General features: G+C 38.8%; 1 protein-coding gene across 1 annotated transcript in view; it reads left to right on the forward strand.

Moving 5' to 3' along the window:
* The window catches only part of KIF26B (kinesin family member 26B), a 298,400-nt gene that overhangs the window by 172,200 nt on the left and 100,667 nt on the right, over positions 1–25,533 (forward strand). Inside the window, exon 6 of the mRNA XM_069850882.1 lies at positions 22,560–22,743. Within this exon, the coding sequence (XP_069706983.1) occupies positions 22,560–22,743 (184 nt within the window). The remainder of the gene's footprint in view (positions 1–22,559; positions 22,744–25,533) is intronic.

Below are 25,533 nucleotides of genomic sequence, written 5' to 3' on the forward strand. Positions count from 1 at the left end.
TAATAATCTAGTTCACTACAGAGTTTCAGCAAACAAATTACCCAAAATTTTGATAGAAATGTTGGGAAAAAACCCATAAATGCTAGACAGAACAAAAATCTTCAGTTTAGATTATATTTTTTTAAACAAAAGGACTTCTGCAACTTAGCCAACTGCAGTAGAGCACTTGCTGGAACGCGTCAGCATTATATATTTTCACTATCTCCTACTTGTAGACAACTCCAGTCAAATTGGAGAAATATTTTGTATACTTTAGGAGATTTTTTTGCAGAGGCAGAAACAAGCACATGAAAGATAAAATGTGGCATGCATCTGAAGGTAAGTCAGAGGTTAGTGACAGCACAGGCACAGGATATGTGGCTGATATTTGGACTTTTTAATATAAATGTCCAGAACAGTCAGCTTTCTGCTAGTGAAATAAGTGTTACGCCAGCAGAACACAGTATTCGATTGATCTTTTGACTCACTACTAAGTAGTGATTAAAGTCTATGGAAAACAAGGTCCCACACTGATGGAGTAGTCAAGGCTCCTCTGAACTTTATCATCTTTCTGCCATACTCTGACATCATAGCACCTGGGAAAGGATGTGTTAGCCTGCCAGTTGACTGTAGATCTAGTAAATTTATCCTTAGATACCACTTCATCATTTAATCCTTGTCAGAAACTGTTATTTTAGTAGCTACGAATACCTGTGGACAAAATACCATTCCCATTCTTTTAGTCAAAGCTGCTCTGTAGGAGTGAGGGTTGTTTTTCCGATAAATGTTTTCCATTAAACACCAGGACTACTTAGCAGATGAGTATTTATGTCACCACCTCTTGTCTTGCTGGGCTTGTGATTTGCCATTTCTTGCTAGTTATGTTGCAGAGGTCTGTGCCTAAGCTTTATTTATGTAGGTGTGTTTTGAGGCTGTGTGAGGAATGGGACAGGGTACTCTTTTGCCATCAAACACTGGAGGGATAGAAGTCAATTTGCATTCCTTTCTTCCTCTTTTCCTCTCCAAGGGTACAAAGCATTTCAGTTGTCTGTAGCCTCTGAGAAGGATTGATTCTGTGGGAAGTAAGATGTACTCCATATACATGCTCTGTATCCACTCCCCAATCCTTTTTGCTATATCCATCTACTGAGTCAGTCTGATTCAAAGCTGTCTCTGTAGCATTTAAAAGGTTTTAATGGTATGACCAAAGCCACTGATACAGGCTGTGAATCCCTGTTGTTTCACAGTGAGAGAGTGCCTCACTGAGTATTTTTATTAAATAGGAGTTGATTATTAAGAGCATTATAGGCAGCATGGCACTGCTGGTTTTTTTTTGTAAAAGTCAATTTATTTTTCAACCAACATCTACAGAAAGTGCCTATGGTGACAAAACTGTTGCATTTCTAAAAATAAAGTAGGACAGTAGTGAGACATAATTATGCCTACCTTTTTATTGGAACTAAAGTATACAGCACTTAAACTACCATACTTGGAAAGAAAATTGGTTCCTAAATATCAGCCTATGAATTGTCTGAAATGTATTGGCTTGAGCACAATACATTGCTAATAGTATTTAAGACAGATTTTAGGTATTTAGATTCTTAACATTCATTAGTTTACATGCTACTGAAAACATTTAGAAACTGTTCAAAATTGAGGCCTTTTATTACTGCAAAAATGAACATTGTACTAAACCTGAAAGAGAGAGCAATGAACTTTTTTTTTAAAAAAAGACTAAGCAAAGCAAACACAGTTTTCAGACTGAAGAGAAAGACAGTTTTTAATCCTATTTGTGGGCTTTGCTCCAGTCGGGCTAGCCATGTGGGTGAGGGAAGCAGGATTTGGCACTGGGAAGCAATAATGCTGAAGAAGATGTAGGGATGGAGAGATGTAGTATGCAAAAGCTAAACTATATTCTGTATTTCCAGAAACCCTGGGATGCAGAGAAGAGAGTTCCTCTCTCTAGTATTATGATGCAGGGACATGGGAAATATTGGCTGCAGTGTTGTGAGAGAGATTGAGAAGTTGGGGAGTTCAGAGGAGGGGATTAAGAGTAATTAACAAGTCCTAATATAAAGGACTGAATACGTTTAGTTTAGCTAAATGGTGAGTAATGTGGCCTGAGGGATAGAACAGCCCACAAATATTTGAGGGATGTAACTTCCCCAAAGAGGAACAGAAGAATAATTACTTAGTATAAAGGACGAGTTGTAGCTATAAGTATATGGAGGAAATAAAACAAAGAGAAACTTAATTCCAATATTGAGAACAATTTCCTGAATGAGAGTTCTGTTTTTACCCTCTGGAATAAATGTCCTGTGGAAGTGTGGGACCCTGACATTTTTGTGTATTAAACACGTGGCTAGAAAAATACCACAGATGCAACTGGAACAATCAGCAAGAGACAGGAGAGGGAGTGGCATCATTGCTGGTCTACCACCTCTAGGCTCTCAAAGAGTAACAAATTCCTGGACCTGTTTTTCTTCGTTGATGTTTTGGGTTTCTTGTTTTGTTTTGCCTTCCCCTGAAGGCAAATCGGTGCAAATCTCACAATATATCAGAGATATTCCTGTATAGATGTGGCTGTAAGCATCGCTGGCACCTTGTGCACCTAATAATATGTGCAGAAATAATGTCTTTTTTCTGTTGATTAAGTCATTGCATTTTTACTTTGAACAGAACTTGTGCCTACTGTGTACACTGATAGACTCTTTGTCTTGAGAAAGAAGGGAGCCTTAGCAAAACTGTAAACAGCATCAAATCCTTGAGGCAGTTCTGCCTGTCTAAGCCACGGCTATGTATAAGGAGTGTGTGGATTCCCTGCTGTCCCAGTGCTCCCTCAGTGACATATTTCTGATGCTACTTACAGTCACATTTGTGCTGTTGATTCTACTGACGATGCCTTTTTTCCTAGTGGATGGTGCCGTGCCTGCTGTGCACACTGTATGCAGTGTGATGCTACTGGGAGCTTACGCAAATGCCATCACTTGAGGTTCTTGTAGCTGTAGGCAGGTGGTGTGGTGTTGTTCAATATCTCTTTGCTGTTAGGGGGGCATGTTTTTCTTGCCCTGACATTCTGCCTCTTGTGCAGCCATTTATACGTAGGCCAGCTGAGTTTAAAATGATTTAACATTTGAATTTTATGCAGGTGTAAACAATTAATCAGTTTGCAAGGTAGTGAAAAATCAGGCTCGAGTTCTTGGGCCTGCATGGCATATCATCAACCCTGAGCAGGCTCCATCATTATTTGAATGAGGAGACATGCAACAGTGATTCTGAAACCTCAGGAGAGTTTTTGCAAACATGGTTAAATCAAACTGTAGTTAGAGAAATGAAATTGAAAGTCATGTTACGACAACAGCTGGGAGAATATTAATGAGCTGGAGCAGAAGATAAAAGGAAGGACCATGGTGGCACAGAAAAACAGAGGGGAAAGCAGAATGACTCCTCACCATGGTTCTGGATATACCTTGATTTCATGCCACAGTTGACTGACCCCTCTTCCCCTTGTGGTATCAATATAGCTCTTTGTGGGTCTGTGTTGTAAAGTGGATGACTGGTAGGCTAAAAAGGCAGCTCTTCAGGGGTATGCTTGCTCTTTTGACATGAAAAGCCATGACTAGCAGGGCATCAGAGGAAAATGCAGTTCATCTTGGCTGTTACATGTACGCTTTGACTTCTGCACTGAAGTAATTGGACCTGCCCTTTCCATCAGCCATTGCAACGGTTTGCATGTACACAAGAGAAATATGTGCTACAGCTATTTATGTTCATGTATACTTAGCCTTGTAAATTATAGTTAGCTCATTTCATAACAGAGATAGATGTACATTCTGTGTGTATAAGTATAGAAAAAAAGGGAACATTTTAAAGCCTTAACCTCTTCAGCTCTATGCAAGGGAATTCTTGAGTTACAGGTTAAACTGAGTCCCAGCAACTGTTTGTGTTCTCTCTGCCTCTCTTGGCTACACACATCCTGTGTTTTTCTCTTTCAGTCATGCTCACATGGTGGATAGCAGGTAAGGTAAGAGAGAAATGGATGCAGTTCCTGTCAGAAAGCTGCAGGGAGGAGTTTGCAATATGCTAGTCAAAACCTCCTATAAATGAGAAACATATTGCTAGAGCAGGTACACGGTAATGGAGTGGGGAAATTCCTATGAAGTTCAATCGAGATGCCTTCTCAGATGAAGTCTGATTGGCAATGGCAATGTGTGCCTGGGAAGTCTTGATTCTTCCATTCCTTCTGGCTTTTCACCATCCCTTTGGATCTGGGGATCTTAATGGCTGTCTTTCTTCATATCCATATTGTTGCACTTCCGTGAGGGAAGTTGGAGCTCTAACCAAGAACATCTGAGCAAAACTTTTTATTATCAGACTTAAAGAAAAGTTTCTTGCGTTTGGTTATCTAGCCATAATGTAGTAATCATAATGATGGATGGGAAGGCAATGTAAGTAATGTGATTTTATTTATTTGGATGGTGAAGAGGAGTAGTTTTATTACCTTCTTTGCTTCTTTTATAACTTTCAGTATGCCCATTTTAAAAGTATAATCAGGGCAATATGTTTCCGTGGTTTATCTCTATGGAAAGTTCATAGCATTGAGATATGAAGATGTTTTTTCATGAAGGAAAGGCTTAATATTACATGTGAAAGGTATGTCGAAATGGGTCTTACTCTTTTTAAGTCAGCATACCAAGAACTAAACGGATAAAAATCAGTAGAGCATTACATTGACCTTTAGTAATATTCAGTTACTGTAATATGCTATCTTTATTTATATTATTATTAGCTTACCTAAGTTTCATCTTTTCATCTTTTCTTCTCCTATTTTAACAGTCATTTGTGGATTAGGAGGATTTTAGTTTTGAATCTAAGCAGGATAAAGAGTGGGACAAATATCAAGCTCTCCAGGAACCAGCAGCACAGAAATATATGGATTGACACTAACTTTGATTCCCTGAATATTTGCCTCAGGTGTGTTGTGCACAATTATGTGTTAGTGCCTAAATTGTGGGGTTTTTTTCCTTGAAGCTTGCAGAGTTTCTCTGTGGCACTGCATTTCTGGGTATGTACTTCTATTCTATACACCTGAGCAGCTTTAAGAGAAGCAGGCAGTGGTCGGTTGGGGTAAAGCTTCACAAACCTGAATAGTGTCCTCCTTTAATTCTCATCAGTGTAGTAACTAAAGCTGTATAAACAATTGGTTTTTGATTTGACATTGGAAATTCTGGTTTGAGTTAGACGCAACATTCTTTTCAATCTGATACAGACAATTTTATTTCTCTCTCCATCTATGCTGAAGCTTAACAAAGTTACGCATATGTGGTTTAAAGGCACTGAAATGTTTCACTGGTATTCTAGAAATTCTAGTAAATCCCTGAATCCTAAACACTGTGACAAATCTACTAACAGAATTCTAAGCCCCAGCCTAGAAACCTTAAAAAACTGCGGACCACATCCTGCTCTGTGTTACACGTGTGTTGTACTAGAGAGAAGTGGTAGCCAGAGCATGCTAGCTGTCTGCACCAGCAGCTCTGGGAAGCACTTTAGTCCTTGCAGACTAAGCAGGGATAGTCGCTAATGAGCCAGCTGGTATAGCATAGCCTTGAGAGACCCTTCTAGGGTTCCAGCTAAACTGTACATAGATAGCTGATGCTTCACTCATTAGCTTTTGGACAGAAGAGGGCTCCTTTGCCACTGAGCAGCCACATGTCCCCCGCATCTCTGAAAATGTATATTCCTGCCCTGAAGAATTTAGACCAGTGTTAGCAGCTAGTGCCTGTAAATACCACACACTGACTGCCACCCTCATCTCTGAGCTTGCCGTTTGCAAGGAAAAACCAATTTTCCACATAGCTATGGAATGATTTAGATATTATGTAGCCTTAATCTCCATGGCACTTTCTTCCTTTAATTCAGCCTACAAGGATTTATGTAACCAACATTATTACATACTAATTTAAACTTACAGTCTTCAAATGGTCATACATACTTCTTTATACTTCCTTTGCTTGTGGCGATGTAACAGACGGTGTTCAAGCATCCAGAATAACTGTGTTTGCTTCCTGTTATGTAAGATGATTCCTCCTTAAAATAGACTACTGACTTTTCTTTTTTTTCGTGGTGCTTTTTTTAATTCCCCCGAACTAGCTTCATGATAGATATCACACCACTGTCCTTGTTTAAACCAGCATGACCGCCCTTCTGCTACTGCTGAAATCTTACTTTGTCATTCAACTTTTTCCTGTGGCATCTGATAGAGAAGGGAAGATAGTCCATAGTCACATGCCTTAAATTTATGTTCCTTTAGTTACCACGTGTTGTTCTTGAAGTTCTCGTGATAGTGAGTTTATCTCCAGCAATGGCAGCCAACCTCTCTGTGTTTGTAAGCCATTTTTACTCCAAACCAGATGTTCAAGGTCTGATGCAATTCAGTCATGCTTGAAAAAATTCTGCATCTCACTTCGTGAATATGGATCATGTAATCATGTCCTGCCCTCCTAACACACATTGTGGTAACCTCAGTTTGACTAGCTGCCCCAACAGCCAAATTGCCTAAGAACCTCCTCTCAGTTGGATTGACAAGATCCATTCATGAACTGATTGCCTTCTGTTCTAACATTAGGGCTTTCTGTAATTTCCTTCAAGAAACTGAGAATTTTCTGCTTCCTTCAGCAGCGATACAGAGCATACATCATAGTGTGGGATCAGGTCCTCAGGCAGTAGTCCCTTTACCAAGTCACAAAATGCCTGTTCCTGAAATTTGTCCAGTCCCTTAAGTTCACATTAATGTCAGTAGGAGCTAAAGACATGCAGCACACATCACAGGAGGTACTTAGATCCTTGCAAAACTGAACTTGCACAGCAGATTTATGGTATGCTCAGCAACAAGTTATCTAAGATTGGCCTCAGTGAGCTTCACAGCATGATCTTATCTCCTGAGATTCATTGAAACTGCCCCTAACATTATTGATTTGCATTTAATGTGATCAGTGTGTTTCCATGCAATATTAGAGATGAGAAATATAACCATGCAAAAAGCCCCTGCAGATACACTGTTTCTCCCAGTACAAAATGCTGTCTAATTATGTGTCTTCTTTCCATATCTTCAGTTTCAGAGGCAGATATCTAGAACAGAAAATAAATCCAAAGGGAGTACAAATGTGCTTTAGCCTGGGGGACAGAATGGCAAATGGAAGTCTAACTTAGTGTAGTATGCAGGAGCTAATAAAGTAAGGATTGTAACATCACCCCAAATAGCTATCAGCATGTTAGTGATGAGCTCAGTGCATTTCATGTCTTGTGTGTTTCCAGTATTATTTGATTAAATGAATAAATGGGGCAGTAACCAGACAAAGCAGAAAACAGGTAACATGATAGATATGTAAAAAAAGCTACAAGAGCCCATAATGCAATGGAAAAAAAAACAAAAAAGAAGTCAGTGATACTGGTGACTGAAGAACAGAGATCTGTGGGCTGGTAGCTTTATCTGGCACAATGTTGTGCTGTCCCAGCTAAGGTGTGATGACATTTGCCCTGGCTAACAAGGCCTTGAATTGCCTCCCTGACCTGTTCTCCGCAGCACTTCTAGTTCTTTGGTTTGTGCATGCAGGACGACCGGTGTAGGTATTGATCTGTATAGAGGAAAGTGAACTGGATGTATTGCATATGTGTGTTCACATATATACAATGCAGTCATTTTTGTTATGGGGCATATTACTCCCTGCCAATATCAGTGCAGCTGCTCTTGTGTAATTGCAATTTTGTCGTTAAGTGGTACTTTACATTGTATTCCCCTATTCCCCTTGCTGTTTGGGAATAAGCTGTGCCTTCACACGAAGGAGGTTATTTGCTATAATCATCCTGCTGAAAGTACAGTAGGATAACATGTTTAGACAGGGACAAAAAGTATGTATTTATGTGGCATAAATTCAGTCTTGTCTGCCTGCATCAGCTTTACTGTGCTTTTGCACTGTGAACACGATATGTATGTGTGCTTTTCCCAACAAAGCACAATATCAAGGAGAAGAATTAAATGTATATTTAGAAATTTAATGAAATATTTCTTCTGGGGTAAAAAGGTTGTGTAATCAAGTCCTTTGAGCTAAAGTGCTTCTTCCACTGCCCCCCAGTATTTATAGTGTTCCAAGTTGTAATATTCAGTCTTTATGACTGCTTGAGTAAGGCTGCTCCAGTGATGACCGCAGTTTATGGTGATGTTGCAAGTGGACAAAATGGAAGATTTACTAAAACTAGCTTTGTTCCTGAGAACTTGGGGGGCTGTGCAGCTGTGTGCAAAGCTGGGCAGAGAAGTTCCCTGGCTGCTTTATCAGCCTTACTGGTCACTGCGAGTCTGATGGGCCCTGTTAAAACCAAAGTTTGAAACTCTGTGGCTCTGTGACAGGATGCAGGGTAGGGTTTTTTTCAGTGATGAGAAAGTGATATGATATGCTGGGATCTGCAACCAGCCTTTTGAAAGGGCTGATTGTAATCTATGTTTTTTTGGGTATTAGGACGCAGAAGAATCAGGGTGGGAGGATGAATGAAGAGTCTGCCTGAGCCTCCTCAGTGTATTGCCCAATTTTGTTTTGAGCCCAGGAGGCCGAAACTGATAAAGCCAGGCAGCTTAAATAAGTCCCAAATAGATCAATACTTTAAATATAGAATAGAAGTTTTCACTTTGATCTAAGCTTCAACAGGAGAATGTTTTACTCCAGAGGAGCTGAAGAGTTCTTCAATACAGGGGGCAGCCCTAGACATGCCAGATCAGTCAGTCAACTTCATTTTAACTTCACTACCCGCTCAATAAAGTTTCCATCTTCTGTTCTTTAAGTTGAATAAAAGTGCTTCAAATTAGAGCAGAGACTTGTGACATTGGAATCTAAATCCCAGGTTTTATTTTCTGGCTAGCCATTGTGTTAAGGGGTTTATAGTTCTTTAAAATGACCAATGTACTGGATGTGTTGAGGTGATAACATTTTCAGAATGGAAAACAAGGGCTTCTCTTGCTGCAAACACAGAGGGAGGGAGCATTTGGGCTGCTTGTTCCTTGCTGTGGGTAGCTGTGGTAGAGCAGAAGGAACAAATTCATAACTCTGTTACCTTCTAGTCTGGAAAACAAAGTATAACTCTAGTTTTTCTGTATTCAGGACATGTTATCCAGATAACCAACAGTCTAGACTGCAGGATATCAACATACACAATTGATTTTCTCAAAAAAAAAAAAAAAAAGACTAAAAGCTACACTGCTATAATTCTAAAATCAGCTGATGGATTTTGAGGTCAAAACTGGGCCAAACTGATTCATTCTAGTACTCTAGGCAGTGTATATTCTAGCCCTCCTTCCATAAAACCATCATTCTGAGATGGAAGCTTAAGAGGAACCACAATGAAATTGACTAGCAAGCTCTATCCATGGATAGATGAGGCAACCTGAGCTTAGAAGATGGACAATTCTGGAAGTAGATTGTATCCATGTTGTGAGTAGGAAGAAAGAGAATGCTTCAGTCTTAAGGGCCAACAGTCACATAAATAGAGCAAAACTGGATTGATTTTTTGAAGGTAGCTGCATAAATATTGTAAGATATTTAAATCATAACCTCTGTGGTGGGTTTCTCATGAGTGTGTTCCAACATCATCTACCCTATAATGGGATGCGTAAGAAGTCTTTGATCAGTAAAAAGCTCAGTGAAATCTTTGATGCAACAAATCTATATGCCTCTACGTGGTATGGGAACACAGTAAATGATAAGGTGACTTTCCCTTAGATACCATCCACTGTCTATATGAACCGGTGTGCTGTATAAGCTATTTGCTGACCTCCTCCCATATTTCTCTAGTCTGAGGTAGTCCATACTGTTCCTGGTATGACCAAAGTTTTGCTTTGGATGTGTTGCGGTTGTGCATAAATTCATCTGTGAAATTTTGAGTTGTCTCATCCTATTACACAGCACTTAACAACAGTGTCAAGTTAAGCTACAGTGTTTGATCGAGGGCCTGTAATGGGGTGCCTAGCCAATGTCCAGGGATGTGCTCACTAATAGAAGTTGTCACAGCACAGAACTGATTTCCAGAAATTCAGCTTAAGTGTTTTTGTCTTTGACATTACAGAGATACTGTTTTCTGCACTTTTATAGGTCCTCTCTCCCCCCTACTCTGCTTTTCCTGCCTGTGTAATTTCTTCTTCAATTTCAGGGGCTGACTTCTACAAAATGCGTTGTTGCAGTCCTCATTTTGAAGGGCTTGATTTATCATGACCGAGTTCAAGGCTTCTGTTATTGTATTCCTTTCAATGCATTAGAGATTTACCATTCAAAACTAGAATGTCACAGTGCTGAGTTTGTCCCAGGTGCTCTCTTTCTGTAGTTCTTCTTCTGTCTTTTGTCCAGTATAAAAGAAATACAGTAAGAAATACAATTTTTTTCTTATTCTTAGAGTGCTATATGGCAGGCACCAAATTCCAGCTTTTTATTGCAGAGAAGAGAGATGGTGGGATGTGACTGTGGTTATCCTGCATCTTATTTCCAGTGTCTGTAAGCTTTTCCTTTATAGCAAATGGGAGAGCATGATAAAATGTATTGTAGAACAATATAGGTGTACTTTGGCAACTATAGACATTTCTGAGGTAGGCGTGCAGAAAAAGAATAATTGGAAATGTTTTCCAAGTCCGAACAGAAAACACTGTCCGTAAGATCCTTAGCTTAACATTCTGGTTTCCTGACTGCGGGATATTTATTACGAAGGAGGTAGATGAACCAATTTTCCAGGCCTTCTCATCAAAGAAAGAACTTCATAGAGAAATGGTTCTTCTCTGATACAGGCAACACAGTGGCCTGATGTCTTCTGTCAGGGATCTGCATTACTAAGTAAGAGGTATTCTGAAAGAGGGATTTTGTTCCTGTCTTTTCAAGTATTCTCTAAGTTGTCGGAGGAGGTGATTCTTAGGTTACTGCTTACTTTGATGATGAGGACCAGGACTTTTAGAAGAATGTACTTTGTACCAAGATGCTGTAGTATAAGGGATGTGCCTTTTGATAGGATTGCACCAAGCATTAGGTGCTGTGGATCAGGAACATAAGGGTAATTGGAACCAAAGGGCACCATTCCTGAAAGAGCTCACCTGGCTTTCAGTAGGCCAGCTGTCCAGGAAGAAAATCTTCAGGTGCGAACATCTCTGGGAAAGCTTCAGGCATCTACTGAGCATGATTTGCCTTATGAAAGACAAAGAACAGAAAGTTTGTCTTGCTTCTGTAACCCTTGACTAGAGTATGGTGGAGAAAGACAACACGATGGAAAGAGGAGAGCTCAGATGAATCTCCCTGCTTCAGAAATAAGCTTTCATTCTGGCTGCCCCAAGTGAAACATTCACGTCTAGAGCAAACAGCAATATTCGAGCTTGCAGATGACAAAAATGTATCACAACAGCAAGGTCTGATCTAAAAAGCAAGAATATACCTTTTAAGAGGGAAAAGATTTGTATTGCTAGTATTGCTGATTGTATTTGTCATACCTACTATGGACCCATGGAACTCAGAGACTGCAGTCCCTTTGGTGATCTAGAAAAGAAGACAAGACCTTTACAAATTCCTGTGATTTCCCTCCCCTGCACATCCATCAGTCTCAGCTGTATTTTATCAGTATTGAACATGAGTTACTGGCACTTTATTCAGGTGAAACAGAAGTTTGAATGTGGGTATTATCAACCAATCAAAAAAGAGGTTGAGGTCCAAGTGAAATCAAGCAGCTAATACATTTCTCTGTCTTCTTTGTATGTGTCAGGATGCATTTAGAGAAATACTTTTGGCATAAAATTCTACGCTATTTTAAATAACTATTTTTTTTGTTTTTAGAGATATTTTCAAAAGTTTACTTTGCTGAGAAACAAAAATGCATGTCAAATACTTGTTCAGTTTAGCAGTATGCCCAGCTGTCTGAGAACTGCCCTCAGAACTGAACATTAATTGCCTTTCACTGAAATTTGTACAGGTAATAAAGCAAAAACCTGCAGATTAAAGGCTTTACATCTCATAAATTCTGCTTTTTGCTGCCTGTGCCACACATCTGTGTAGTTCATTTCTTTCTGGCAATGCCTTACTACTTTGTGTGGTGTATATAATTTCACGCTGTTTTTTATTTCACTTTACTGGAAATAGAAAACTAAGAACAAAAGGTTTATTTAAAAAATAACAGTAATTTCCAACAGTAATAGTGTTTTCCAGTTTCATAATTTTTCATAATAATTCATTCTGCACCATGATTAAAGTAGGTTAAATATCAAGGTCGGCTCCCAAAGGGTCTGAACGATCAGAGTGCTGAGCATTCCTGCAAAAGGCTGGGCGCGCAGGACTTCCTCTGCAAATAGGGTGACATGAGGGCATTTAGTGTTGTGAAGAATTGCTTCCTGAATCTTCAGTAGATAAGGATAGAAGGTTTTATAACAAAGCATTGAAAGTGATTTGGGTGAAATTTTTGTCAATTTTTTTCGCCAGTAAGAAATGTGGATTTCGTTGAAAGTAAATTACTTTATTGGCGTCTGCTGATTTAGTTCATGTCCTCTGAATCAAGAATTTTTTTAATGTGTTTTGGTTCAAAAAGAAGTAGTTATTAACTTTTTCCATTTTAAATTGTAGTTTGACCTTTACTTGAATTATATTTAAATTAATATTCTAAAAATGAAAATTTTCATTTTGAATTGAGTCACTGAAAGTGATGCTAAGTGATTTTGTTGAGACTTCTTAGAGAAAAGATATTTTGGAAGAAAAAAATAAGGCATAATATTTTTATTGCTCTCAGAATTGCAGTAACATTTCTTTCATAGCATCATTGGATCACAGAGGCTGGAAAGGACTTCAGGATGTTTCCAGTCCAACCTGCTGCTCACAGCAGATTCAGCGCTGATGTCAAGCAGGTTGCCCAGGACTTCATCTACTTAGGACTTAAACCTACCCAAGGGCAGACTGCCCAACCTTGCTTGACTGTCCTCAGGATGAAAAAACTTTTCATTATGCCCTGTTCAAAACTTTCTTGTTTCAACATAAGCCCATTAGCTTTTGTCCTCCTTGTATACCCTGGCTTGCAGAGCCTGGCTCTGTCATCTTGATACCCTCCTTGTAGGTACCAGGGGAATACCTTTAAGTACCTACAAGACCACTGTAACTATTTGTGTGAATCTGCTGAGGAGATACAGATTAAATTACTACTTACCACTGCTCATGAATTTCTTTGTGCTTCAGAATATCTTTGTGAAGGTGGGATCATAAATTTTTTCTTCTGTTTTGCTTATGAGCTGTTGGGGCTGGACTGATTTTAGCACGTGTGCAGTCTGTTAAGAGGAAGACCTCAATCTTGGACCTGAACATATTATACATAGGAATGGTGATAGTCTCCAGAAACTGAAAACAACTTGTCTCAAAGAATTATCACTATCTCTGGTGGTGGCTTAAATAAGTACAAGGCAAGACTTACAGCAACTTGTAGAGGAAATGTTTTTGACTATGGCAGGAGATTACCTGTCAGAGCTGGGCTTAAGTGCATAGAATTTTGGTGCATCTGTGTTGTCAGAATAGTTTAACATTTATATGCTGGTGTTATTTTAAAAGTGCTGGCCTCCAGAAATATTGATGAGACAAAATACCCTGTAAAGCATACCTGCCTTTTGGCCTTTTTATGTGTCTGTTTAATTGTTCTGCCAGCTGGAAGGTTAAACAATGACAAAATGAACTGTGAATCTGTGTTCTGGCTGCTTTTTCTTCCTGGTGGTGTGAGAGTTTTTTGCTGGATGGGACAGACATGAAGCAAAATAGCTTTCCACACAGTGTGTGGTCAGGCCTTAGCATCCAAAGTAATAGAATAACTGTACTCTTATAAGCTCCATAAAACTTACAGTTAAAGAAATTGCTTTGTATGATTTTAAGGACTGATATTAAATGTCCAGTGCTTTGTGGACCTCTCCTTGCAAAGCTTCTGTTAGTCATGTTTTTGAGTTGTCGTAACTGTCATTATTTCTTGGTCATGAGGAGAGTTAGCTAGGGGCTGAGTAACAAGGAGTCCTGCTCCATGGTTTAAAGTTTGCTAGATTGTCTCAGACATGGGGAAGATCTGTTTGCTAGCCATTCCTGGTGGTACTTTCAGGAGAAGACACTGTAACTAAGTGTAACTACATCTATGTCCCTAATATTTTCCAGCTGACACTTGAAGACTAACATCTGTCTGTGTTTCTTGTTGTGCTCATTTAACAGTACAAATATAAAACTGCGCACATCTCCTTTTTTAATTACTTAGTGGCAATGCTGGCATCCTACAATCTAAATGTTCAGCACATACAGGCAATAATTCTTAACACCCAATGCTTCAGCTGGACAGAGCTTGGTTTTGACCTTGTCTTGAAAGATGCTAGTACTCTTGCCCTCAGTTATGTGCGGTTGTAATGAAGGCTACTCTGGTCTGTGGTTCTCAGTCTCCTGCCTATGCAGTTTTCCCATAGGACTTGAAGATGCATTGCCAAGTAACCATGGCAGTAATTACAAAATGCTTACATTTGAATTAATTTGAGCTATAGTAAATGTATAATAGCTGTTTTTCTTCCCATATTAAACTAATGCTAAACATCTGATTTTATTTTATCCAAGCATAATGGTTCAGTGTGCTTTGTGCTTTAAGCATACAGTAGCGCGTCCAACTCATCCTCAGAGCTTTCCAAGAATGGGATAATGCTGTGAGCAGTACCATCTCTAACTACCATTTTTAATAAAAGCATTTTTCATAGAGAAAAATAAAGTAGTTTAATAGTAAAAACAACCTGTACTTTTTTTAAAAAAAAAATTACTAGTGATTTGTCATCTATGTTTGAGTGCTGAGCAATTTCTTAGAGTTGAACCCTTTTGCTGGTTACCAAAATCATTCTTTTCTCTGAAAATGAAGGTTGATTATGTGTCTGCAGTCAAAAACACAGCAGGAAGGGTGAATCTGGTCATTTTTATAGTGTGTGTAGTGACTTGGATCAGTAATGCCTGAAATTTAGGAATAGTACTAAGAGGAAAAGAGAATTAGGAGAAAAAGAAATGGAAAGAAAGAAAAGAGATCAGAAATGGGCTTTCTTTAGCTAAGTGTATCAAGCTATTGACTAAAGATGTAGTTTTCTTGATGGGTACTGTGGAAGGACAAGGGTATCATTTCTTTTAGAAACTCCAGATGTGATAGTTCATTTGTTACTCTTTAGGCCAACATTACCTCTGTGCATGAGAGCTAATTAATGATCCTGTTGTCAAAGAGAGAAGGTGATCTCTCATGGAATCAGGGTTTTTTTGAGAATTTTTAGGTTAGGTAAAAAGATCTTTTCCAGGGTACAGTGATACATGGTGAAGAGAATCTTTTGGATTGCACAGTGGTGACATGAGAAGTACCGTGTTTTGTATCTTGTCAAATCCTTGTCTAAAACTGGGAATTTCACCCAAATAGCAGCTGTATAGAATATGAGCCCTCTACTCTGCAATATGTACTTGTATAGGACTCTGAGCTTCTCATTAACCTATTCTTCTTCATTTTGGTGCAACCTAGGAGCAGTTCTGTTGCCAGTGATTTACACACATTTGCACTTGATATAAGAGCAGGTCTGAGCTGTTAATTTCACTAAAATTGCGTGTGTGCAACAAGCCTCAAGTTTTATAAGACCTGTCCTGAATAAAGTTCAAAGCCCTATTTTGACTCTTTTAGAATTAAGTAAGTTAAAAATAGTGATTTTCCGGACAGTTACAATACAGTTCAGGGGAGAGCACGGTCACTAAGGCACGGTGGCCAAAACATCTGAATTAACCACCCAAGAAGTGAAAGATTGCAGCCTGGGACAGCTTTATTGTTGCTATGAAATTGAATGCACACATAAAAATAAAGAGAACAATAAGGGGCAAGTGTTTACTGGGCATTAGAGAGATGTTTATTATACCTTCTACAGCATAAGCAGAAAGCTCAAATTATCTCCAGATTTTAAAGGTATTGTAAAATAATTAAACACAAATACTAAGAATCTTACTGGAACTACAAATCCAGGAAAGGTTCCTCTGAGGATTCCTAGTTCATTCTTTATATATCTTACTAGGCTGCAAAGCCATAGCCCTGGGTTTGGCCACACAGATAATTAAAGTGGAGTAAAGTTGCTCTGATTCTTGTTCATAGCTCATAAGCCTTGTTGGAATGTGAGCTGGGAAGGAACATGGCAAGATAAATGCAAAATTTGTCACATTGTCTTTTTGCTTTCAGTCTGGATGAGAAAAACCGTTCCATGTAGAGAGGAGAGAAAAAAAGCTCTTAGAGGGCATTCTCACTTTGCCATAGAGAATGCTTCTCAAGAGGAACCCCTGTTTTGCAGTAGATGGTAGAGAGGTAACCTGGCCCCTTACAGCAGAGCACAGCTGGTAGCTTGTTGGTTAAACAACCTGTAAAACATCTCTGTTCTCTTTTCCTTAGAAGACCCGAAGAAAGGCATAGCACAAAGGAAGCCATGGCGCCTGACTAGATCCTTTCCCTCCAAACAGAAAGATGAGATTTTACATGAAACCTCATTTACTACTATGTGCCTCAGATTTTAAGGTGGGGGAAGTGCTTGCCATAGTAATACAGGCATATTAGTCACGTCAAATAAGTAAGATTTAGAACACCCTTTGGCACAGGCCAGTTGAGGAGGCTAAAGCAGTAGCAGCCAAGCCAAAATAAATGTGAGGAAAGAAGCAACAGAGGGAAAGGAAGTATACAGAGAAGGCCCTTTATGTCTCAGTGCTTAGGTCAACTTCCTGTAAGTTATTGTAAGTTGTCCTCAACCTTATTGAGCCTACATCACCCTATACAGGTGATTGTGAGAAACAGAATCACTTTTGGTGATGATTCAGAGAAGATAGGTTAGATCCCTATCATTAGAATATGTGAACATCTCATTTAATGCCCAGTGTCCAGTTTGTATTGGCAGCATATAACTGATATAATTCAATAACTAAAGACCCTGGACAAGAAGCAACTGTTGAGTGATCCTGTGTAACCAAAAATCAAGGCTGGAGTTTCTCATAGGAAAAAAGCCTGTATGGCTATAACTTTGCTGTATTCCATTGGTTTTTACCTTAAAGCTATATGAGAACTTATGTGATATGATATGATGACTCATTTTATATAAACACATTTACCCCAGACAGAAAATGCACCTTGAACCCATATTTGCAAACATTTCAGTTGGAAGTAGTAAAAACTAATGGTAGGCTTCCAGTATATTTTTGTTTGGCATTCCATCAGTTAACTAGACTGCTATGCAGATTACATTTTACTTAGTAGATGACTGTCAAGAATTTCTGCTCTCTCTACAGGAAGAATTATGGCGGGGATTTAAAAAAAAAAAAATCATTGTTAGGGCTTTTGTGTGAGGAAGGGGGAGCAGTGTCTTTCACTTTGAGGTGCCCATCCTGAGACCATAGGATGTGTTTTGTGCTATTGGTTGCAAATATATTTTATAGTTGTATTTTATAAGTGGTGATACATCTGCACAAATATGCTTTGGGAGTTAGTTCAGGAAACTTATTTCCAAGCTAAACTTCCATCTGTTTTCCAACCTAGCACGAAGACAGAGCAGGCAAGGTAATTTTTGTGAAAGTAAAGATAGTGTTTTAATTACTAGAAAAGATCATTAATCTCCTTCGGGCTTGTCAAATCGACACATGCTCTGGAAAGCCATTCTTTCCTTGCATATATGAAATTCATACCTTGGTCCTTAAACAGTGCACCCGGCATAGAGTAATCGCCTTATAAAATGAAATTTAAACCTCCAAATAAAGAAGAAAAATAGACTTTTAGTTTTAATCAAAATTGCAAATATTTACACTAAAATTAGCTAGTACATGACCATTTAGCTTCCACAGTGTGAGAGCCATTTTCTCTGTGGAAAATATTATTTGAAAGTGAGCAGATGGACATTTTTTATTGTGACACAGAAACTGGCCCCTGTGAATAGGAATTCTGTGTCCAAGGGTGATAAACATTGGAGGCATCATAGTGTAATATGAAATACCAGTAATTAATAATTATATAGATATCAGTGGTGATGCGTTTTTTCAGGTGCTGAAGCATGAGAGTCAGCATTACTTATCAATGATCTTTGCTGACATGAATGTGAATAATATTTTACTTATTCACTTAAATGTCTAATCTTCTTCTGAATCTAATGAACCTGCTGGCTTTCCTGACCTCTACCTTGACAGTAAGTCCAAAAGTTTTAATTTTCCTTTGTGTTGTATGTTGTGTAAAAATATTTTTTTATCAAGCTATATAGGCATGCCTTGAATTTTATTAGCAGTGTCTGTTTTCTTGGTTAAATGAGAGTAAGCAACTGTGCCATGAGTTGGCATAGCCAAGCTCATTGAAGTTCAGAATCTTATATGAATTTATGCCAAATGAAGTCCCAGTCCACTCTGTTTGAGCTGGAGGCACATGAATATTAGGTATTGAAGAGACGCTATACTTATTGTTCTTTTCTTTAAGTGTTTTTTTTTTTCTCCCTGACTATTGCTTAGCAACAATTGGATGTATGGATTTGTGCTCAGTTTCTGAAGCTGCTTTTTGTAAGCACCTGAAGTTAAATTAGAAACCATGAATTTTCCAACTGTTCTTTCCATAGTGTTTCCGTATCTATATTATGGTGTAACCATTACCTAGCGACTTCTCTAAGCAAGGAATTTAAAGAGCTTTCCATAATGCCTTTCATTTTGTCTAAAGAGTTTCATCAACTTCGTTCTTGTATTGCTTATAAGCAATACCAATAACTTTCTTAGCAGAGATCTTTGCATTGCCCCTAGCAGGTCTGTGTTAAAAATGGGTTACTTAATCGTCTTTTTTCATTCATGTCTCTCGACAAGTTTCCGAAGAGCATACTTTGCCTCCTCATGTCTCAGAATTACTTCTAAGCTGGTTTACTTCCATTTCTTCAGTGAATCTCACAGAGGATCTTTAGCTTTCAGAAAGTTCCTATCAGTCATGAATTGGCTTCCAGTGTAGGAGAGTTAGCTCTGCAATGAATGTATTTGAAAATCCCAGCTGGCCCATGAAATAATAAGGGAAAAGATTTATCAGCATTTCTGCACAGGTGGGAGGTGAAAAGCATTCTTGCTTCCCAAAGATATACTTCATTAAACTTGTATTTTTGAAAAAACAAAAAACAGAGTACATCCTTTCAAGAAATGACCTCAGTCTTTGCTATGGATCGGGTGGAGATTTGGAGCAATTCCTCTTTCCTGCCAGCAATCCATCAGTTTTCTTTGTACTGAACTTTAATCAGCTTTCTAATGCTCCTCCTGCAATCTCAAATCTTGATCTTGTGATTATTTCCTCTGCCACAAATCTTTCAAAGCTTTCAAAGAGTTTCCAGCTGCTTCTTTACATAGGGACTCTCAGTAAAAAAAAATCCATATTAACTGAAGGTGTGAATCCAAAGTATATTAGCTAAACTGGATTATATCTGCATGACTTTGGAACATAACTCAGTAAAATGACATTAAAGGCATTTCTGTTGTGAATGAGTGTACCCACACAGTGGTCTAATATGGTTTAAATTATGCACTTCAAAAATTTAATTTGGATCAAATTTCTTGTGTGTCTCAGCGGACACAATCCCCACCACAGCTATGTCGCACACAGCAGGGAAGTGGTTTGCACTGCACTGGAGCCCACTGTGCACCCCTGCGCAGTTCATAGCTTCAGTGGGATGTAATGTAACTTGGAGTATGATCAGCTTATTGTCAATACATAAAGCCATGCTGCCATCATCACCATTACCATTGCAACAGCAGTATGCATAGCTTTAAGTGGAAATCAGGGTTATATTATACTAGATATTAGATGAAAACAGATTAGCTGGCTTCTATACAAAGAGCAGAGTCTAAACAGCTGCTAGCAGCATCCGGTCTCCCAAGATCCAGCCTGGTGCTTTGCCTGAGAAGCCTGGAGGTCCAGAGAGTTTACACAGGATAGCCAGGCCTCTGATGCCTTAAAAAGTGAAATGTGAGAATTTTTAACCTCCTGTGCTGTATCCGAGGGCCAAATCGGCATCAGCTGGCATGACTAACTGTATTCAGAACAATGCTAGCCACGTAAAGCTGAATAACTTTACTCATGCACACATGCTCACAAGAAAGCCATGCTGTACGTGTTAGCCTCTTATTTCAGCCTACATCTGGGTAAAATATCCTTCTCTTCCCAGTTAAATGCTTTGGGAATTACCTGAGGCTTACTGCCTTTTTGATCCCCTTCAAAATTCAGTCGAGTCTGATAGGGCTTGTAAATTATTTTCTAGCCTGCCATGCACTGATTTTTCTCTCCTTGGAGAAAAATAGAAAACCCCATGAAGTTGTGAGTAATAGTTCATTGCTTTTTCATACATTTTGCCAGTTACAGGCCAAAAATATAAAGGAAAGTGCAGGTTCTTCCATTTGAATGCAATCTCAAAGGTTATTGCTGTCAAACAAGAATGGAATTCCAAGGTTTTGAAAAGGTGAGGTACCTACAACAATGTTTCTTCTTTAAGAAAATGCCAGCTATGGATTTGGTTGGGTCAAGAAGTGCCTTGTGTTATACTATCAGCTCTGCAACAGAAACATCAAATGCTGGAGAAGCATTTAGTGACAAGAAGGATAATGGCTCTGTCAGTCAACTTAGAAAATGGCTTTTAGGAAGTTTTTTTTGCACCTGTCATGAGTGAAAGAGACCAGATATATGACCGGAGTGAGTAGAGCCACTGCCTATATTTAAGACTGAACTACTGAACTTGACCATAGGAATAAATATTTCAGTGTGTTTGGCCAAATTTTGTCTTCAATTGTTGCATATAGTATGCAATTTCTTAGAATACTTTTATAGTGAAGCTAAGACATATAGAAAATTTTGAATCAACACAGACAACTTCATAAAAGCAGTAGTGCTGGACAATGTGGAAGCTGAAATCACTGAATCCTCTCAAATCATTGAAATGTTGCTAGGAAAAGGAAAACTTGGTGCTTTTGACCAAAACATTTTGATTAGATTTTCCAAAAAAAGAAAGCAGACTCTTGAAAGAGAGGGCCAGGTTATGAACTGCAGTCTTTAGGCCAAAGGGAAGGACAAGGACAAGGACAATGAGGTGGTACAGAAACTTCTGAGTTGTAGTTCTGTGTCTGGTCAATTAAAATCTCCTAATGTTTTTCTTTTATTAAAACCTAATCTATCTGGAACTGCTTTGCACTTGCCACAGGCTAAAAGAATACATATTGACAATGTACACGGCGTGCACACGACCAGCTGGCATGTGGCAACTTCATGCCCAGCAGTAATTTGTTCATGTGTCTGAGACATCTGATACAAACACAAGGTACTTGCATACTGAAATGAGTATATTTTCCCTGACTCCTTGGGATAAAATTATGTAGCTACTTTGGTAATTTCAATGTTGGGTAATATATACTGATAGCAGTGTAATGGAGCTAAAGCTTCTTAAAGTATAGGAGGATTTAGAATTATCGGTCTTGACTGTCATCCTTCAGCAAAGTATGGAGAGCTACTGTCAACACACACTACTTTTACACTTATTTTGAGTTACAATTTGTCTGCAAACAAGATGAAAGTAGCCAAATGAATTGTTATATCCATCTCCCCTTTGAGATGGTGCTCCAGTTGACTTCCTCTGTTTAAAGTGCTTATTTTACAAAAAAGAAACCATAGGAGAGAGTGATTAGTATTAACATTATCCCCGGGCAGTGCAGAATGCACAAGTGTTGAAACAAAACAAGTGCAAGAGAAGCTGAATATTGAATTGTCTCTCAAAATAAAACATCTTGCAAAACAAAAATACTCATGATTCTGTTCCAGAAAAGCTTAGCTTTTTAATCAAAGTCTATACAAACTTCAGCATTCTTATCTAAGAATACAGTACTATTAAAACTACTGGTGGTAAATGCAGCTGTAGCTGGTATGATTGTCTCCATCTCACTGCAAACAGTAATATTTTCATTGGTCACTATTTGTTCAGATTTTAGACTGGCTGATGTTTTAAAAGGTGATAAAAATATCAAACAGATAGTGCAAGGCTTCTTACACCTCTGCCAGTTCATCTGAGCATTTTAAAGCAATGAATTTAACAGTGGGTTCTTGCATCCAAATATTGCACAAATATTAATTTTTTAATCAGAGGCTTATGAATGAGATAGAATTCTGTGTGAATTATTTGGTGACTGAACTTAATTTTAGAACAGATATTGCTATATAGCTTATTGATTTAATTGGTGGGTTTTGAGCTTTCTTGCAGGCTGAATTGTGTCAACAGATAGGATAGTGACAGAGGCCTGATTGCAACCCTAACTAATGCAAGACTCCAGGTTAAATTTGGAGTAACTTTGTGAAGTCAGTGGCATTAAACTAGTAATAATGATTGAACAACAGGAACTATAAAACTGTTGGAATCAATGAGGTTAAACTGAGATTCTGCATTAATAGTTACTTGCTAAATAACTTTATTTATTCCTGTTTGCTTGTGTTGATGTGTTTAGGGCTGGTTTATCTTACTTTTGTCCTTTTTCCCTCAGAGCTGCTCAGAAATTGAACCTGTCTTCCAAAAAGAAGAAGCACAGGCCTTCTGCATCATCTGTCCCGGAATCTCCTCTCTTCTCTACCAGCTTCAGCAGTATCCTTCAGACGTCCCCACCCCCCGCACCACCGTGTTTGTTGAGGGCAGTCAGCAAAGTGAAAGACACCCCTGGTTTGGGCAAGGTAGGACTTGCAAGTATTACTAAAACACTTGTTTTATTTGGGGGTTATTTTATCTTTGCACGAAACACTAAGGGAACTGGAAGACCATGTCCTTTCTCAGTTGGCTGTATTGCAGTTGGTCCCTGAACATGTGTACAAAGGCCTAACAATGTAAGTTACCTAGTGCAAGTGAATTTCTAATACAATTGAAGTTGACTACAGCACAGCCAAGTCACACACCTCATTGTGCAGCAGTAAGACATTCCAAGCCCCAGCTGCAGTAACTGCAACTGCACTGGGACCACAGTGCTGTTAGGCAGTGATAGTGTCTAGTCTGCTAGGGTTTCTGAAGCAGTTGGTCACTGTGTTTAAACTATGTATCAGTTGCTTGCTGTGGCATATTCTGGGTTCTTCATCTGTTTGCTGTCCAGCATGATGTCTTAGATGGACATGCTGTAATTTGCTTCTGGCTCACGTTTCCTGGTCCTGGCTTTTTTCCAGTAGTCAGGACAAGGCTGGTCCATGTACCTGAACGAAACCTGTGCTAATAACAATGGATTGCTTCTCTTTCCTTCTGTCATGTTATTTTCTCCTGTTCTCCATAATCACACTCTTTTAAAGAGCTGTTTAAGTGCATACTCATACTGGAAAACGGTTGAGGCAATGGAAGATGTGGCTGTATTCTTTGCAGCTGCGTTGTTGTTTCTCTGAGTGGCCCTTCCTTTTTCCCTGTCACAAATGGAAAGCCTGGCATATTACACCTGGGAATACATGCATGCAATTGCTGAGAACAGCAGTTTGCTTTAATCAAAGTAATTTCTTATGCAAGCATCTGCGTGCATGGCTTTTCTCTATTCATTGAGTACTAAGCAGTGGCAATGAGTTTTGCAAAAATTTTTATGTGTAGAAGAGAAATGGTAACGTATGATCTATGAGTGCTGAGCATAGGATAGGCCTCAGAATTTTCATTGCTGACTTTGGATACTCACTTTCTTATTCTGCAGTTCCTGGTTTGTTTGGGTTTTTTTTCCAAAGAACAATAGTATTACTTTCAGGGGTTGTTTAATTCGTTTTTGAAAAGGGATTCCCTCCACACAAGCCTCCCTTCATTTCCTCTGGTCTGGTAGTTGGGAAGAAATTACAAATCTACTATGATGTTATAAAAGTTCTCACATTGGTGGGAGGAGGAACGTGTTCATTCTGTGAGGAGGAACATGTTCATTGTTGTAAGAAGCTGCTGCGGAAAATATTTACAATAGAAGCCATCCTCTCAGGATTCTTACTTCTCTGTACTTGGGAGGTTATAGCTGAATAAAAATAAAATTTCCATTGAGGAAAACTGAAGGGGGCCGTTCATGAAAATAAGGAACTAATTACCTTGTTGAACTTTGTGAGTGCTTTTGCTGACTATCAGTTTTCACCCTTCCCAAGAAAAGAGTCTACTCACACAGAGACACAAACACAACTCTGTCAAAACACTGCAAGTTTGATCTGAGACCTTCTTGCTTCACTAATCGTTGGCTTCCAGTGGATAGGGATTGGGATACAGTTTTGCATTATGCCTGGACAGATCTATGATTTGCTTCTTCGTCAACACCATGTATCAGAACAGGCTTAGGTTTTCCAGCTGTGTAAGTAAAACTGAAATTTTACAGTCCAGCTAATGAAGGAGGATTTTTCTTTTCAGTTTAGACTTACCATCCTGTAGCTGTCAGAGTATATGAGAAATAGCTAAGAGATTTTTAAAAATGTTTTAACACATTCTTCTCCAAAGCAGTAAACCACATCAGGTTAATTCATATAATCAAAATAAAGAAAATTCTTTTTTCACACATTTCCATCAGCAAAGATATTTCTAACCTGCAGTGTATGGAAATCAGTTTAATGTTTCACCTCTCTGGTTTATTCTAGGAGTTACCATGCAATTATGACCTAAGCCTTATATACTTTCATCAAAGTTTCCCAGCAGTTTCCTACTTTAGCACAATTTTCATTTTAAGATGTCAGAAATAGGTGTGAAGCATAGTAAGTAAATAACTGCAGGATTACAATGTGATTTATCTATCTGACTGGGAAAACTTCAGATGAGGTAAAGGAATTTCAGCTTGTTTGCTTTTAATTTTTATTGTTGTTATTCATGTATGCTCTGTTCAGTTTAGTTGGCTTATGTTTTGATAGAAGCATGTTAAAAGCTGTGCTACTTTTCTCAAGATTTTTTTCACTTCCAGTGTTTTCTGTAAGGGTATAAACTTACAAAATATGGACCCATATGGTGTTCAGGGAGGTGAAACATTATTTTCAATCACATAGGGATTTTTTCTTGTTTGTGTTTAAATAGCATTTTACCAGCAATATCAGTATGATAAAACTCTGTTTTGCTTTGGGTTTGAGTGGGCTGGGCAATTTCTAACATGACAGTTTGTTACTAGAAAATCTTGTTCATGAGAGCTGGAAGGCTGGCTCTTGCCAGGGATTCTGGATTTCTGAGACTCCTGAGGACAGCTATGCATAAACTGCCCTGGGACAGGTCTTCCTGGAAGGCAGGCTTTTTGCTATAGGGCTGGAGGCCCTGGCACAGACACTGGGTATTGCTGGCTTGTTGTCAACTTGAGAGCTGTCATTTTGCCAGAATAGACAGATATCCAAGATCACAGAATCACAGAATAACCAGGTCGGAAGAGACCCACCGGATCATTGAGTCCAACCGTTCCTATCAAACACTAAACCATATCCCTCAGCACCTCATCCACCCGTGCCTTAAACACCTCCAGGGAAGGTGACTCAACCACCTCCCTGGGCAGCCTGTTCCAG

This window comes from Phaenicophaeus curvirostris, chromosome 2 (assembly GCF_032191515.1).
Source record: "Phaenicophaeus curvirostris isolate KB17595 chromosome 2, BPBGC_Pcur_1.0, whole genome shotgun sequence".
NCBI classification, from domain to species: Eukaryota; Metazoa; Chordata; class Aves; order Cuculiformes; family Cuculidae; genus Phaenicophaeus; species Phaenicophaeus curvirostris.